Below are 17,307 nucleotides of genomic sequence, written 5' to 3' on the forward strand. Positions count from 1 at the left end.
GTTGGTTGTGTGCTCGGGACTCAGTTGAGAACCTGTGGTTCAGTGCACTGGCTAATGTGATGAACCTTGGAGGGTTATCCCCAGAGAAGCTCCCAAGTCCAGAACAAGGACAGTTTGGTTTTTGGAGGGAGAAGGAGGTAATTGATTTGTACAAGTCTAGGTTTATCTCTGTTTCTTGGAAGACAAGTTAAGAAGGGGGTTGGAACGTAGATTTCATCAACTTTTCACAAGCAGGTAGAAGGTAGGTAGAAGTCCCTCCACGCATGTGAGGAGAGGGGGTAGGGCATAGAAATTCCTCTACAGCTTTTTAGAATAGCTGCTCCCTCTGTAAAAGGCTCTGACCTCAGTATAGGCAGCCCCCTTCTTCCTGTAGTAAAGGCCCTTGCATGTGCACAAGCAACCCCACCCCTGTCTCCAGACTCCTAGAGGTAATACCTCAATATTAGCACTAGAGAGCTCAGTGACCAGTTTGGATTTTAGGGCCCAGGGAGTGGGATGAGGGGTAGGGCTGGGAGTGGGGAATTTGATTGAAGGGGTTGGATGTCAGAGGGCAGAGATCATAGAAGGGGCCCCAGTCATTGCTATTTACAGCTGCTCCTACGGCAGGCACTTAGATTTGCCTTGGGGCAGCTGTAAATACTGACATATACAGTATATAAACACAAACAGATCAGGATTTTTTTTATGTGAAATAAGAAATCTGCCTAGACCAGTGGTATTCGACCCATTCCTGAGGGACCACCTGGCCAGTTGGGTTTTCAGGATATCCACAAGAAATATGGATGACAGAGACTTTGAAAACCCAACTGGCCAGGTGGTCCCTCAGGACTGGGTCCAATACCACTGGCCTAGACCACATCTGCTGTACCTGTGGCCCCCTGCTTAGCATCTTCACATGTAAAGGGCCCTTGCTCTTGGCATTTAAATGTCAGGGCCTCTCTGGTCTTTAAAATGCTGCTATTTACACATGGGGATGCCTTTAAATAAGGTTCTTTGGGTGTATTGTATCCCCCCCATACACACACGCACTTTCTTCCTTTAAATTGCAGTGATATTTTTGAAGGGCCTGTCTGAAGTGTTTGGTTTTATCAAAAGCGTATTTTAGAAATGCTCCTGGCCAACGTTTTCATAAAACACACGGCCTTCTGCTTCAATGTTCATGATAGGTAATTAGTCACCTCAACAGCCACTGGTTGTCATGTTTCTGCTGTGTTTATACCTTTCATTCATGGAGTTGGATTTGGGAGATTAGAAGGTGATGATGAAGGAGCTTCAATGCAAAAATAAACGTAGTCTTCTTACTTGAAATAGTTCATATGCTTTAAAGAGGAATCACTGTTCGGCTCTGCCACTGAAATCGGCTTTCTGAAACCATATAATGAAAGTCATCCTGCTTAATATATTATTCTGCTTAATCTCTTGTCTGTAAAATGCTACACTGGCTTGTCTGGCCAGATGTGAAGATCTGAGAAAGAGAATGAGAGGATTTATAAGACCTTTCTGACCTATCTTCTCCTAATTTTGGATCTTAAATGAAAAATATGCACTAGGATTAGAACATCGTAGGCAGGGTGATAAACTAGTGGCTGTGCTGGGTCCTGAATAATCAGTTCACTTGTACTTTTTCTGTTTCTGTGGACCCTACTTAAGGCTCATTATTGCCAATTATGCTTTATTGGGGCCCTGTACGTTCGCAGTTTGTTTTTGTCTCTTTAAAACTGAGTGATTGAATTAATACTTGTATCCGGTTCATAGACAACCCCGCGAAAGACAAAGGCGCGCGCCAACAACTGAGCGCAAGACGGAGGCGCGTGCCAAAGAAAATTACAGTTTTTAGGGGCTCCGACGGGGGGTTTTGTTGGGGAGCCCCCCCAGTTTACTTAATAGAGATCGCGCCGGCATTGTGGGGGGTTTGGGGGGTTGTAACCCTCCACATTTTACTGTAAACTTAACTTTTTCCCTAAAAACAGGGAAAAAGTGAAGTTTTCAGTAAAATGTGGGGGGTTACAACGCCCCCACAACGCGGCGTGATCTCTATTAAGTAAAGTGGGGGGGTTCCCCCCACCCCACCCCCGTCGGAGCCCTAAAAACAGTAATTTTCTGCGGCGCACACCTCCACGCTGCGCTCAGTTGTCTGCGCGCACCTTTGTCCCGGCGCGCTTTTGACCTGACACCCTTGTATCCATCTCACCTTTGCGTTGTCTCTGGTTTTATACCTTTCACGTTGCACATGCCAAAAGAGTGATCCCCAAATGGATATGTTTGTCTCTGGAATGTAACAACTGTAAAAACATTGTGGGATGATTGAGCTGAAATATGTTAACTACAGATTTTCAGTACTGCAAAGAACATTTATTTTTAAGCTGCAATAAGTACTAATGTGTGCTTTCCACAGGTTAAAGAGGCATGACTATGGGATGCACTCTATTTTAAAGATCTATAGTGCAGAGGTAGAGCGTAGGCATGCCCTTAGGATCTGATTCTAGAAATGACACTTACTACCACTCCACATGGTTATCAATCAACCACTCTCATCTTTATAGAATCGCACCTAGCCACGCCTAAGCAGACTTAGGCAGTGGCTTGGCAAAGGTAGTAGATGCCCTTGGCGGTGGCCCCACCACCTCTTTAAATCCTTGCCAGCATGAGCTGCTTCTCCAGTCTGCTGCTCGTACCTGTTTTGGCTTTCCCTCTTATGTCACTTCCTGGCCCCACGACCAGGAAGTGATTTCAGAGGGAAACCAGGCTGCTGCAAGCAGCAGATTGAGACGTTCACACTGGGTGGGGAGGAAGGGGGACATGAGCATGATATGGGGGGGTGTAGAGGTGCCGTCCCCACCCCCTTACTATGCCACTGGACTTAGGCATCCTAGAGGTAGACACTAGTATATTAGGGCAGGCTTTTCCTGGCGCCTACCTCAAATGCCTAAGTCAACCACGCTTATTCTTTGTCCCCTAACCACGCTTACTTTTCAGAGAGATATCAACTTAGGCATTGCTAGGTACTGTGTGGTATTCCACGCACAACCTAAATGGATCATTAAAATGTTTTTTTAGTAAGTTTTTAATGGTGCGGTCAATTAAACCATTTAAAACCATTAACTCAAGTTGTGCGTGGAAGTAAATTAGGCATTGCTAGACGTCTGATTATGGTGCCTAACAGCTCTTAATCTAGGCATCGTATAGAGCAGTGGTTCCCAACCCTGTCCTGGAGGACCACCAGGCCAATCGGGTTTTCAGGCTAGCCCTAATGAATATGCATGGGGCAGATTTGCATGCCTGCCAATTCTATTATATGCAAATCTCTCCCATGCATATTCATTAGGGCTAGCCTGAAAACCCAATTGGCCTGGTGGTCCTCCAGGACAGGGTTGGGAACCACTGGTATAGAGAATCGAGCCTTAATGCCTATAAAATAGAGAGAAATTAGCCCATGGCCATTAATAGGGGGAAACAGGAAATGCAGCCATTTTACAGCTGTGCTAAAAGTGGCCTCAGTGCATAGGAAACCCCCCCCCCCCCCCCCCCCCCCCCCCGCCATTAATAATAGCCCAGGTCATTTTTAGCAAAAGGTTTGCTGTCTGGTTTCTTGTCTGTAAAGTCACCCTCACTGATCAGAGTAAATATATATTTTTCTGCAAGTACAGTTTCATTTAAGACAAAACTTCCTGACTTGTCTTTGGGGGTGAAGTTTACATTGCTTGTCTCTCTTGGAAGGTGCATAGATTGGGCTAGGTTTAAGTGTAAGACCCTTGGTAGTAACTGTGCTGAGAGAAGCCTTCCAAAGTAGGCCATACCCAGGTTGCTCCACCTCACTGATTTGGAGATGCCCTAAGAACAAGCTTAAAGCATCTCCTTAAGTTTTTTGGGGTTTTTTCCCTGTATATTCAGGTAGTAATTAGAACTCTTAGTAAACTGACCCAACTTTCTCATGTCTTCCATTGAAATAACCAGTTTTGTTTTCTTTTTTGTAGGGTAGTATTACTTCTAGAGTTTGGATGTGTTTTGAGCAGGAGCTGTGTTGTGCCTCTTTCATCCTCAGGCAGCCTTGGAATGCCAAAGCCCTGGTCTTGAGAGATTGAATTAGTTTTCTGAACCCTTTTTCACTGCAGCCTGAGACTTGTAAAGTCTGATTTCTTAGTAAAGAAAAGCTTCAACACACACTGCAATAAATTTGAAAGGTTTTAAGGAAGTTTAAGATTTACGAAGTCAAGGGTGAGGTGAGCTGGTAAGTTATCTCTAGTACAAAAACTGAACTCTGAAATAGTTTTAGAAGGGTAATCAGAGCGAAACGTGCCTAGTAATACATTGCAAAGGCTCCACGTTGTATCTCTAGAGTGGGTTGGATCCTGTTGACCACTAGTGTAGCTGTACAAATTGGCTCCTTGACTTGCAGGACCTTCATCCGGATGGAATCGTTTGCTAGTGTGTGCCAAAACTGTAAAAGGAAGCGATATAGGATGGGCGTGGCAACAAAATGGCAGAGCTCTCCTGCACCTCATGGTCATTCATTTCAAACGGAGAGGAATAGCTCAGGCCTGGAAGGGGAGGGACTAATTCACCACCTCATGACCCTGGGCATCTGAGAATTTATGGCATTTGAGTTTCCAACATTTCTAAAATTGATACAACCCATCAAAATTCCTCAGGTCCTCTCGCTGTGTTTCATGTCTAATAATTTTGCTATCCTTTGCTGGGAGAGTGTTTAAAAACTCACTTGAGGTCGCCTATGCTCACTTTGGTGCAGTGTGTTCCATATTACTTGCCTTAAAGGTGGAGAAAGATGTGTCGTATTTGCACTTTCCACAACCTTTTTTTAGGAAAATAAAAGGCAACTAGAAAAAGAACCCTGCATGACGTACAGATTTGTATAACAATAGCTGCAAGTGATTTATTAAAGAAAGTCAAATATTTTTCTTTATCTTCTGTTAGCATAAGGCTGTCTCAATGTTTTAAAACATTTGGTGTGTAAAAAAATGTATTATATGTAATTTGAAACTTTTTGTAAATAAAATTGCACACACTTGTTTCTTGTATTTATTTATTTATTTTTTGGTGGGAGGAGAAAGAACGGTCTATGTCCTTTCAGTTAATTTGGAGCTGCTGGAATCTGTTGCCACAGTGTACTGTACAGTAGAGAATGACACGGTGACAAAATTCATCACCGTTCCCGTCCCCACGGATAACCGTGGGAAACCATCTTCATGTCATTCTTTAAGGAGAGAGGGAAGAATCAGAGTATGAATGGCCATAACCACTGACCCGCAAGCTTTGCTTTGAAGAATGCTGGTGTAGAAGGACCGAGGTTGAAACAGACACTACAGAATGACAGTCTCTGGTATCCAGAGCAGATATTGTGATGTCATAATGCCTCATTCCACCAGTGCCTAAGAGCCAATCACATCAGTGATGTCACAATGGCTTCATTATTCTTGGCTCACATAAGAATCAGAGTATGAATGGGCCCAGCTTTGCTTTGAAGAATGCTGGTGTAGAAGGACCAAGGTTGAAATAGACACTAGAAAATGACATGGGATTATTTCCCGCGGTTATCCACGGGGACGGGAACGGTGATGAATTTTGTCACCATGTCATTCTCTACTGTACAGTATTTCTTCAGTGACTTGGAGAGGTTCTTCCCCTTCCCCATCACTTAGTGCCCCTCCCAATCATTTCAGTTACTGACTCCTTCCAAAGCCCTGCAATCGTGTGTTCTCAGTCCAGCCTGGGACAAATGTTGCCTTATGAATGACAGATGGTATTCCCCTTAGAACAGCAGTTCTCAATCCTCAGGCCACATCAGGTTGTCAGAATACCCAGAATGACTATGTGCGAGATATTTGCATGCAGTGGAGATGGTGCATGTAAATTTATCTCATGCATAGTCCTTGTGATATCCTGAAAACCTGATTAGCTAAGTGTGTCCCGAGACAAGATTACCAACCACTGTTCTAGAGCAGCCATTCTCAACCCAGCCTTCATAGGTCATCTTGTAGTCCCATTGGGTTTTCAGGATACCCAGAATGACTATGCACGAGATTTGCATGCAGTGGAAATGGCGCGTGCAAATTTATCTCATGCATAGTTTTTGTGGGTATCCTGAAAAGCTGACTAGCTAAATGTGTCCCGAGAGCAACCACTGCTCTAGAGCAGCCATTCTCAACCCAGCTCTTGGAGCTCATCTAGTCCCATTGGGTTTTCAGGATCTCCACAATGACTATGCATGAGGTAGATTTGCATGCAAACCTAATTTCTGAATATTCATTGTCAATATCCTGAAAACCTGATGGGACTAGATGAGCTCCGAGGGCTGGGTTGAGAATGGCTAGACTAGAAGATTGATGTCTTCTCAGGTGCCTGCATTACTGGGGTGATCCCTTCTGTTTTCAAAAACATCGAGGAGATGTGACCAAAAGCACAGTTACTTACCGTAACAGGTGTTATCCAGGGACAGCAGGCATATATTCTCACATGTGGGTGGGTGACGTCATCTACGGAGCCCCGATGCGGAAGCATTTTCAAGCAAACTTGATTGAAGATTTAAGTTTGCTCTGCTGCTCCACGCATGCGTGCCTTCCTGCTCCACTAGGGGGTGCATCCCCTCGTGGTCTCCAGTTCACTTAACTAGCCAAGAAGCCAACCTCGGGGAGGTGGGTGGGTTGTGAGAATATATGCCTGCTGTCCCTGGATAACACCTGTTACGGTAAGTAACTGTGCTTTATCCCAGGACAAGCAGGCATGATATTCTCACATGTGGGTGACCTCCAAGCTTACTGAAGAGGGATGGAGGGAAGTTGGCAATTTAAGCAAATAGATTTCGCAACACCGATTGGCCGAATCGGCCATCGCTTCTGGACAGGGAGTCCAGACAGTAGTGGGAGGTGAAGGTATGAACCGAAGACCACGTGGCAGCCTTGCAGATTTCCTCAATAGGTGTGGACCTGAGGAAGGCTACGGAGGCTGCCATCGCTCGGACTTTGTGTCCCGTTACTCGACCATGCAGCGCGAGACCAGCCTGAGCGTAGCAAAAGGAGATGCAATCGGCCAACCAGTTGGACAAGGTGCGTTTGGAAACTGGGTGACCTAACCGGTTTGGGTCGAAGGACAAAAACAGTTGTGGGACTTTCCGGTGTGGCTGAGTGCGTTGGAGGTAAAAGGCCAACGCTCTTTTGCAGTCAAGAGTGTGGAGCGCCACTTCTCCGGGGTGAGAGTGGGGCTTGGGAAAAAACACAGGTAAGACAATGGACTGATTGAGATGGAAATCAGACACTACTTTAGGTAGGAACTTTGGATGGGTGCGGAGTACCACCTTGTCGTGATGGAATACCGTGAAGGGTGGGTCCGCTACCAGAGCTTGTAGCTCACTAACCCGCCGTGCGGACGTGAGCGCGAGTAGGAAAATTACCTTCCAAGTGAGGAATTTTGGATGGCATTTGTCTAGGGGCTCAAATGGAGGTTTCATTAGTTGAGCCAGAACCACGTTAAGGTCCCAAACCAGCGGGGGAGGTTTGAGAGGGGGGTGGACGTTCAGCAGGCCCTTCATGAAGCGAGTGACTAAGGGATGGAGCGAGAGGGCTTTCCCTTCCAGGGGCTGATGAAAGGCCGCAATCGCACTGAGGTGTACTCGAATGGAGTTGGTCTTTAGGCCGGAATGAGATAGTTGAAGTAGATAGTCAAGGACCAGGGGGACGGGGACCGACACCGGGTCCTGGCTGTGGGAGGAGCACCAGGTTGAGAATCTGGTCCACTTTTGGGAGTAGCAGGTTCTCGTCGAGGTTTTTCTAGAGGCCTCCAATATCTCCTTGACTGATTGAGACACGGGGAGAGCAGTCAGGGGGAGAGAAACCAGGCATTCAGATGAAGAGATTGAAGATTGGGATGTAACAGTGAACCCTGACCCTGTGACAGTAGAGAGGGAAACAGAGGCAGAGGCAGTGGATCTCTGACACTGAGTTGAAGTAGAAGGGAAAACCACGGCTGGCGTGGCCAGCGAGGGGCAATCAGGATCAGGGTGGCTTGTACTGTTTTCAGGTGGATAAGCGTCCGCAGTATCAGAGGAAACGGCGGGAACGCGTACAGGAACCTTCCCTCCCAATCGAGGAGGAAGGCGTCGGCCTCGAGCCGGTCCGGGGAGTATATCCGGGAGCAGAAGAGAGGCAGCTTGTGATTGTGAGGGGACGCGAACAGGTCTATTTGAGGCGTCCCCCACCGTTCGAACACTCCTCGTAGGGCCTGGGAGTGTAGTGACCACTCGTGTGGCTGGAGGAGGCGGCTGAGTCTGTCCGCCAGGCAGTTTTGTTCTCCTTGTATGTACACCGCCCGAAGGAAGGTGTTGTTGGAGATTGCCCATTTCCAGAGGCGCAGGGCTTCCCGGCAAAGGGGCCAAGACCCTGTGCCCCCTTGTTTGTTTACGTAGTACATCGCTACTTGATTGTCGGTTCGGATGAGAACCACTCGGTCGCGGAGCAGATGTTGGAAGGCTACTGCTGCGAGGTAGATGGCCCGAAGTTCTAGCACGTTGATGTGGCAGCGGCGGTCTTGTGCTGACCACATTCCTTGGGTGCGCAGGCCGTCCAGATGGGCTCCCCAAGCGTACTCCGACGAGTCCGTGGTGAGTACCTTGCTGTGGGGTGGGGTGAGGAAGAGCAAACCTTTGGAAAGATTTGAAGAGTCGGCCCACCAGCGGAGCGATCGTTGCAATGAAGGAGTCACTGTCACGGAGTGGTCGATCGGGTCCCGGTCTTGACGCCATTGAGACGCCAGGGTCCATTGAGGGATTCTCAGATGGAGGCGGGCGAAGGGTGTGACATGGACGGTGGAGGCCATGTGGCCCAGGAGGGTCATCATCTGTCGGGCTGATACTGAGGTCAGCCGAGAGATCCTTCGGCTCAGACTTACTAACGCCTCCAGGCGCGGAGGGGGGAGGAAGGAACGGAGGCGAACCGTGTCCAGCGTGGCCCCGATGAACTGTAGGGATTGCGAGGGGCGTAGTTGAGATTTTGGGAAGTTTATTTCGAACCCCAGACTTTGTAGATAGGTAATAGTCTGTTGGGTCGCTGAGATAGCCCCTTCTTTGGACGGGGCTTTGATTAGCCAGTCGTCCAGGTAGGGGAATACCTGGAGGCCCTGGGAGCGTAGGGTTGCTGCTACCACCACGAGGCACTTGGTGAAGACCCGAGGTGATGATGCTAGTCCGAAGGGGAGGACTCGGTATTGTAGGTGCCAGTCCCCTACTTGGAAACGCAAAAACTTGCGGTGAGCGGGGTGCACTGGGACATGTGTGTACGCCTCCTTGAGATCGAGGGAGCAGAGCCAGTCGCCCTCGTCGATCAGGGGGTAGAGTGTTGGTAGTGAGAGCATCCGAAACTTTTCCCGTACCAGGAATTTGTTGAGGCGTCTCAAGTCTAGTATTGGGCGTAGGTCTCCCGTTTTTTTCGGTACCAGAAAGTAACGGGAGTAGAAGCCCTTCCCCCGTTGGTCGGGGGGGACCTTCTCCACTGCTCTCAGGCGAAGCAGGTCTCGAGCTTCGGAGAGGAGTAGAGGTAGCTGAGTCCTGTTGGGAGGGCAATTCCTTGGGGGGTTGTCCGGGGGAATGGCCCGAAAGTTGAGAGTACCCTGATGAGATCACGCCAAGGACCCATGCGTCCGTCGTGAGTTGTTCCCAGCGAGGGTAAAAGGCTTTGAGTCGACCTCCGATGGGAAGGCGGCCTGGGACTATGGCGGAGGGGGCCCGCCCCCTTCCGCGTGTCCCGTCAAAAGGACGGGGATGGTTTGGTGGTCGCGGGCGGTTGGGACTTGGGCATGGCCCTGTGATGGGCTTGCGGACGTCTGGGTGGGGGCCGCGAGAAAGCAGGGGTGGACTTTTGTGGGTAGCGGCGTGGAGGGGCCCTGTATGGCCTGGGCGCTGGCGGTTTGGGCTTTTGCCGGACAAGGGAGGCAAATGAGTGTTCATGTTCGGAGAGGCGTTTTGTCGCCGCCTCGATAGTGTCATCGAACAATTCCTTTCCCACGCAGGGGAGGTTAGCCAACCGGTCCTGTAAGTTGGGGTCCATGTCGACTAGCTTCGAACTCTCCTCCAGAGAAGCAGCCTTCGCTATCGCCATGCGCCGACTAGCTTGGCTGCGCCTGGTCATAGAAACATAGAAACATAGAAACATGACGGCAGAAAAGGGCTATAGCCCATCAAGTGGGCAGACTTGATGGGCTATAGCCCTTTTCTGCCGTCATGTTTCTATGTTTCTATGACCAGGCGCAGCCAAGCTAGTCGGCGCATGGCGATAGCGAAGGCTGCTTCTCTGGAGGAGAGTTCGAAGCCATCGTAGGCCGCGTGGAATAGATGAAGGCGCAGGTTGGAGAGGGACTCTAAAAGCAGGCCGAACGTTTCCTGCCGGGAGGCCGGTAGGTCAGTCTCAAAGGCTCTCAATAGTCCAATGAGGTGTTTGAGGTATGATGTGAAGGTGAAAGTGTAGCTTTGCACCCTAGAGGCCATCATTGCGTTTTGGTATAGTCTCCTGCCGAACTTGTCCAGGGTTCGGCCTTCCCGGCCTGGGGGTACCGCTGCTGAGACCCGGGACGGGTGAGCCTTTTTCAAGGAGGATTCCACTAGCAGCGATTGGTGGGAGAGCTGTGGTTGCTCGAATCCCGGATAAGGTACTGTGCGGTACTTGGCCTCCATTTTGGAGGGTACGGCCGTGACCATGTAGGGGGTCTCCAGGTTCCTGAAGAAGGCCTGTTGGAGTACCGGGTTAGGTGGTAAGCGAAGGGACTCTCTGGGCAGTGATGGCATATCCAGCTCCGCCAGGTACTCCTTAGAGTATCTGGAGTCGGACTGGAGGTCTAAGTCCAATGCGTGGCCCATGTCTTGGACAAAGCGAGTGAAGGATGGGCGAGATGTCCCCGGAGCCCCGTGCGGGGTCAGGGAACGAGACCTTCGTCGGGTGGAGAAGGATAAGGAGGCTTCCCTCGAGTATCGAGGTTCATGCTCTGATCCATGCTCCGAGGTTGGGGAAGCACTGTGAGAGTGTTCCGGGGTTGTCGATCTTCGGCGTCTCGAGGAGCCCCCTCGGAGACGATGCCGGGGTTAGGGGTACCGATCGATGTCGGATTGGTGACCTCGATCCGGACTCCCTCGGAGAATGCGTCCGAGGGGGAGTTCGGAGGATGCGCGGGTTGGAGAGTGATAACTCAGCCACCCTTAGTGGTCCTGTACGAGGTGTGGGGGAACGGCCTCGTAGGGTTGGTGAACCTCGGGCCTTCTTGGAGGTACGGCGGTTCGAGGTTTCTGTCGTTCTAGCCCGACGTTTTGCCCCTCGGCGGTCCGCAGAGGGGGAACGTCTCGGGCGTCTCAGCGAGGAGTCCGAGGAGGATGGGATGCGGCGAGGATTGCGCACCTTTCCTCGAGGTTGTTCGGTGTGAGGCTCAGGTTGGTCTGGCACATTCGAGGTCGAGGCCGATTGAAACTGGGCCATTGCAGCGGACAGCTCCGACGTGATCATCGCTCGGAGTAGGTCCTGGAAGACGGGCACGGACAGCATCGAAGGCATGTCTCCTGCCTCGGTGCGCTCCACCGGGGGCGACCTCGTATTAGAGTATTCCCGTGTGGTGGAGGCACGGCCCGAAGGCTTGGAGGGCTTAGACGGGGCTGTAAGCATGGGGCTTCCGCCATGCGTCGCCGTTGTCCCCGAGGCTGGCTTCTTCGCTGTTACAGAACCTGAAGAGGGAAGAGGGGACTTACCCAGAGCCGAGGCTTTCTGTTGTCCCGAGGACTTCGGGGTCGAGTCTCGAGGCGATGCCGAGGTTTCCGGGGCCGAGGTCAAGGCCGGGGCCGAGGCTAGGGCCGACCTCGAGGCCGAGGTGGAGGGTTGGTCCGGGGTGAAGAGATCCGCCATGCGGGCTTTTCTTCGGCGGAGGGCCCAGTTTTGGAAAATAGCGCACTGGGGGCAGGAGTCGGTTGGATGAGTCGCCCCCAGACAAAGGATGCACCGGCGATGCGGGTCTGTGAGAGAAAGAAGCCGCTCGCACTGGGTGCACTTTTTAAAGCCGGTCAAAGGCCGGGACATTAAATCGAAAGTAGCCGCGGCTCGATTAGCCACGCGGCCACGGGGACCCGGAAGCCTCCGGGTCGTTGAAAACGAAGCAGGAATCAAGTAAAAAGGTAAGGAATTCGCGCACAGCGACTTAATTGTGAAAAAACAAGAAAAAATCGCGGTGCTAGAAGGCAGTTGGGGCAGAGCCTGAAAAACACGTCTTCTAGGCTCGCGGAAAATTTTGAACTGGAGACCACGAGGGGATGCACCCCCTAGTGGAGCAGGAAGGCACGCATGCGTGGAGCAGCAGAGCAAACTTAAATCTTCAATCAAGTTTGCTTGAAAATGCTTCCGCATCGGGGCTCCGTAGATGACGTCACCCACCCACATGTGAGAATATCATGCCTGCTTGTCCTGGGATAATATATCTTAGGCAGCAGACTGGGGTACCAGAGCCATGGCCTGGCCCGATCAATATTTTGCCCAGCACAGAATTGGCTCTTAAAGAACTTGGAGGCAAAGATAGAGATTGGTTGGTTTGTTTGACCCCTCTAGAGTTACCATATGCCTCCAGAAAAAGGAGGACAGATTGAGATATCCAGGATTTACTTACTTTGCTTTCAATGGAAGTAAAGTCCAGATGTCTCAATTCATCATTCTTTTTCTGGAGCCATATGCTAACCCTAGCTCTCTAAACAGAAATGTGTTTTACCATAAAACTGCTGCATAAATCTGATTATCTCTATCCCTTTATAAAGCAATTGGGGAATTTAAGAGAAGTCCAATCTCTGAAAATACTGATCCTATACTTTGATTTCCAAACTCATCTGAAATAATAACACTTTCTTCCCGTGAGCCAAATCTGTGACTTTCTCACCCTTTCCTGGAAAGTTATTTTGTATCCAAATAGATGCACAGACACAGGCTCCTCTTTATCTTTGCAAATTGAAAACGTTATTTAGCATTGGCTGGTTTTTAAAGTTTGAGTTAATACCATTTGGTAACTAAAACTGGGAATACAGACTAATTTTTTTTCCATCTGCTGTCTGCATATCTTGATCTGGGCTAAATTGATTGAGAGGAGGGTGGAATGGTGCACTTTCAGGTTTTTAAAAAAAACATCTAAGTGGTGTTACAGTAGAGAATGACGCAGGGACAAATTTTTCTCCGTCCCTGTCCCATTGCGGCCGTCCGCCTCATCTATGATCTCAAAAAATACGACCATGTTAGCCCCTACTACACCAAACTCCATTGGCTTCCAGTAGAGGCAAGGATCATCTTTAAGTTCGCCTGCCTCTGTTTCAAAACTTTAACAGGATCTTCCCCAATCTACTTGTCTGAGCACCTTGAAATAGCAGGCCCATCTCGCACACGAAACGCCCACCTATTCACCTTTCCCTCCCTAAAAGGCTGCCTCTACAAGAGATTCATTGATAGAACCCTAGCATTCCAAGCGGGCAAATGGAACAATTGCCTTACCGCCCTCATCTCCAACTCCCCGCCCTACCACCTGTTCAGGAAGTCACTAAAAACCTACCTCTTCGACAAATTCCGCTAACGCTGCCTTCCCTCCTTCCCTGCACCCTCCTGACCTCGACATGCCTCCATTCCCTCTGACTACGCCCCCCCTCCCAAGCCACTATGGCCTCTCTTTCTCAATCTCTGTTTTATCTAATTGCCCTGCCTTTTCATTGCCTCACATTTAACATCACTGTAAATGTACCACCGCTATAACATGTAACATCGCTGTATACGTACAGTCTCTTCTTTAGTATATGCCTTTTTATTACTGCTATTTATGTAACATCTCTGTAAATGTAACAACACTGTAATATGTATCATCGCTGTAAATGTACAGTCTCTTCTATTGTTAACCGCATTGAACTTCCATGGTATTGCGGTATACAAAAATAAAGTTATTATTATTATTATTATTATTAAGCTCAGCCTTAACTGCACAGATCTCAAACACTTATGATTCTAAAGGGTTTGAGGCTTGTGCAGATGAGGACGGAGCTTGTAAGGATGGGGCAGGGATGGGGAAAAATTTGTCCCCCTGTCATTTTCTAGTGTACATCAAATAAAGTGAGAAAAAAAAAAATTCAAACAGAAAGTAGCTTTTCTCTGAGTCACAGCTTAGCCGCGTCATGTTGATAGAGCCTCCCTCGGTGCCACAATTTAGGCTGAGTCATGAGTTTTCCTAAACAGAGGTGAACTGAAGGATTCAGGACAGGAGTGCAAAGGTGGGTGTACCCTTGGTCAGGGTGGGAGGGGAGGCAAGAGTGAATCTAGACATATACCAGTTGCTAACCACTACCAGCCAGTATTCAGTGTCTGCACTTGCACAGCTAAGTCCTCTCTGCTTGCTTAGGTCGGAGGTCACCTGCACTGCATATAACTGGTACCCCTACAACTGCTAGCTCTTCCCTGACTCCATGACTGGAACACTCCATCGTCTAGATCTCCTTGATAGTTGGGTACCATTGACTCATGTTCAAGTTCTAGTGACGATGAATTACAGATCTAAAGAGACATCAGCTTTGTGCTAATCTGGTAAGGTCCTCCGGCGTCATTCTCAGGGTTGTTTTCAATGTTTCCAGCCATCTGCAGGTCACCCTCTTTGCCTGGTTCCTTCGATCTTCCCAAACATAATGTCCTCCAATGATCTTTCTCTTCTGACAGTGTGACCAAAATAAGACAGTCGTAGCTTCATCATTTGGGCTTTGAGTGGCATAGCCGATTTGATGTCTTCCAGAATTGATTTGTTAGTTCTTCTGGCGGTCCACAGCACGCATAAAATCCTTCTCCAGCACCAAAGCTCAAATACAGTTGATACAGTTAGATTTTTAGAAGGGAATTGATAAAAAGCAATTGTAAGTTGGTAAAAACCACATTTCTAGAGGATTAACACCCTGCCTCCCAGCCAATGCCACTGCTAGGATTGCAGCTGCGTATTTTTAGATGAAGCAGAAAAAGGAAAACCGAGTAACTGCTACAGTCCCACCATATCATTCAGCTCTCTGCCATCCTGGATGGTTTCCATAACAGCAGCTGATTGCTGATACCAGGGCTTTGCTGCTGTTGGTGCAATCAGATTTTCTTGAAAGAAGCTCTTTGCAGAAGCCTGAGCAAATGGCAAAGGAGGGTAAATACTGGATGCTTTAGATCAGTGTTTTTCAACCTTTTTACACCCGTGGACCGGCAGAAATAAAAGAATTATTTTGTGGACCAGCAAACTACTAGGACTGAAATTGAAAACCCCCATTTCTGCCCTATCTCCGCGAGCTCGGTCACCTCAGTAACTATAGAAAAATAGACAAATATAGTGCAAAAAATAGACAGCAGATATAAATTCTCAAAACTGACATGTTTTGATCACTAAATTGATAATAAAATCATTTTTCCTACCTTTGCTGTCTGGTGATTTCATGAGTCTCTGGTTGCATTTCCTTCTGTCTGTGTATCCTTTCATTTCTTTCTTTCTGCACTCAGGCCCAAGAATTGTCCCTTTCTATTCCCTCCCTCTTTCTTTTCTATGTCCTTAGTGCCCCCAGTGCCTCCTTCCCATGTCCTTAGTGCTTCCTTCCCATATCTTTAGTGCCCCCAGTGCCTCCTTCCTATGTCCCTCTCACTGCCTTCCACACTTTGTCCCACCCCCACCCCTGAAGCCAGCCTGCCTGCCTGTCTACCTCCCTCCCTCCCTCCCTAGCCAAAGCCAGCCTGCTTGCTTGCCTACCTACTTCCCTCCCTGCCGCATAAAAAAAAGCCTCCCTCCTTCCTTTCCCCTGCTCTTACCGCCCTGCTGCTGCTGCTAAAGCCGACAGGAAGTCTTCTTTCCGACGTCAATTCTGACGGAGAGGACATACTGGGCCAGCCAGGCAGCGATTGGCTGGCCCAGAACGTCCTCTCTGATGTCAGAATTGACATCGGATAGAAGACTTCCTGTCTGCTTTAGAAGCAGCAGCAGGGCGGTAAGAGCAGGGAACCGGGGGAAAGGAAGGAGGTAGGCTTTTTTTTTTTGCGCAACAGGTAGGGACATGAAATGATCGCCTCTCCCGTTGTCCCTGAGCACAGCTTTCTGGGGACAACGGGATAGGAGGTCTGAAAACGGTCACCTTAATCTTGCCAGCCCTGCGCAGACCGGCAGAAATTTCCTGCGGACCGGCGGTTGAAGAACAGTGCTTTAGTGGACAGCTCAAGGCTTTCTTGGGGTGCCCGCTTGCACAGGACAGAAGAAATACAGTACTAAATTAAAGCAAACCCAGGCTCCTAAAAATTAGATAAATGCAAGATCCATAACCCCAAGCACTGTTTTGGCTCAATTTGAACACCAAGCTTATTTTCTGTCCAGTACCGTCCTTGGATTTGCACGGTCTGTGTCTCATATTTGGTGTAGGATGGGCTGGGGAGGACATCAATGGGAACTCCACAAACTTGGAGCATGAGGACGTTACTGGCCAGATTTTACGGTAGATATCTTGCAAACAACGGGATGGTTGGATAGGCTGGCGTGAGCTTGGACGGCAACTTCAGCATTTGAAACCTAGGACAATACCAGGTGGACTTACAGTCTATTTTTCAGAAATATCAAAAAAAAAGACGAGTTAACTTAATCATGTATTTGTAATGGGTATAACTAATGGGCTGATTGGATGGACCGTCATTTACTATGTTACTGTGATGTCTTTTTCCACTTCTCAACGACATCATTACCCTCATGAAAGAACTACTTCACTTGAAGGGCTTTAAGAAAATTATATCCACTGTAGTTCTGTAAGCAAGATGCTTTACTTATTCAGTCTCATAGGGCACTCCAGCAGCTGGTAAAGGTTGCTCCATCCAGCACAGGTTACTGCTTCTACTTTACCGAAAAGCACAAGTGAGAAATTTTAAATCTCTTAGAAATATTCTGTTTCAGCCACGTGAGTCTGTTGTTCTTCATTTAGGAACTAGCATTTCAACACAAGACTAATTTTCAGAGGAACAGGCTGCATCCATGTGACCCCTTTGCTCCCGAGTCTTCATTGGCTCCCGGTTTATCTTAGAATTCAATTCAAATCAATAAAAATATTTTGAACTAGAGGATTCTGAATGGATTGTTGCTACTCTTTGGGTTTTGGCCAGGTACTAGTGACCTGGATTGGCCACCGTGAGAATGGGCTACTGTGCTTGATGGACCATGGGTCTGACACAGTATGGCTATTATGTTCTTAGATAATGTGAGAGGGGTTTTTTTTTTATAACCTTACATCATGCAAAAATGTTGTCGCACTAAATGGTC

At 48.6% G+C, this 17,307-nt stretch overlaps 1 protein-coding gene across 1 annotated transcript in view; it reads left to right on the forward strand.

Moving 5' to 3' along the window:
• Positions 1-5,036, forward strand: part of RNF216 (ring finger protein 216) — a 185,878-nt gene extending 180,842 nt beyond the window's left edge. Inside the window, exon 17 of the mRNA XM_033963367.1 lies at positions 3,975-5,036. Coding sequence (XP_033819258.1) covers positions 3,975-3,979 — 5 coding nt within the window. The 3' untranslated portion in view covers positions 3,980-5,036. The remainder of the gene's footprint in view (positions 1-3,974) is intronic.
• Positions 5,037-17,307: the final 12,271 nt, after the last annotated feature.

The sequence above is a fragment of the Geotrypetes seraphini genome, chromosome 11, assembly GCF_902459505.1.
Source record: "Geotrypetes seraphini chromosome 11, aGeoSer1.1, whole genome shotgun sequence".
In the NCBI taxonomy this organism is placed as follows: domain Eukaryota; kingdom Metazoa; phylum Chordata; class Amphibia; order Gymnophiona; family Dermophiidae; genus Geotrypetes; species Geotrypetes seraphini.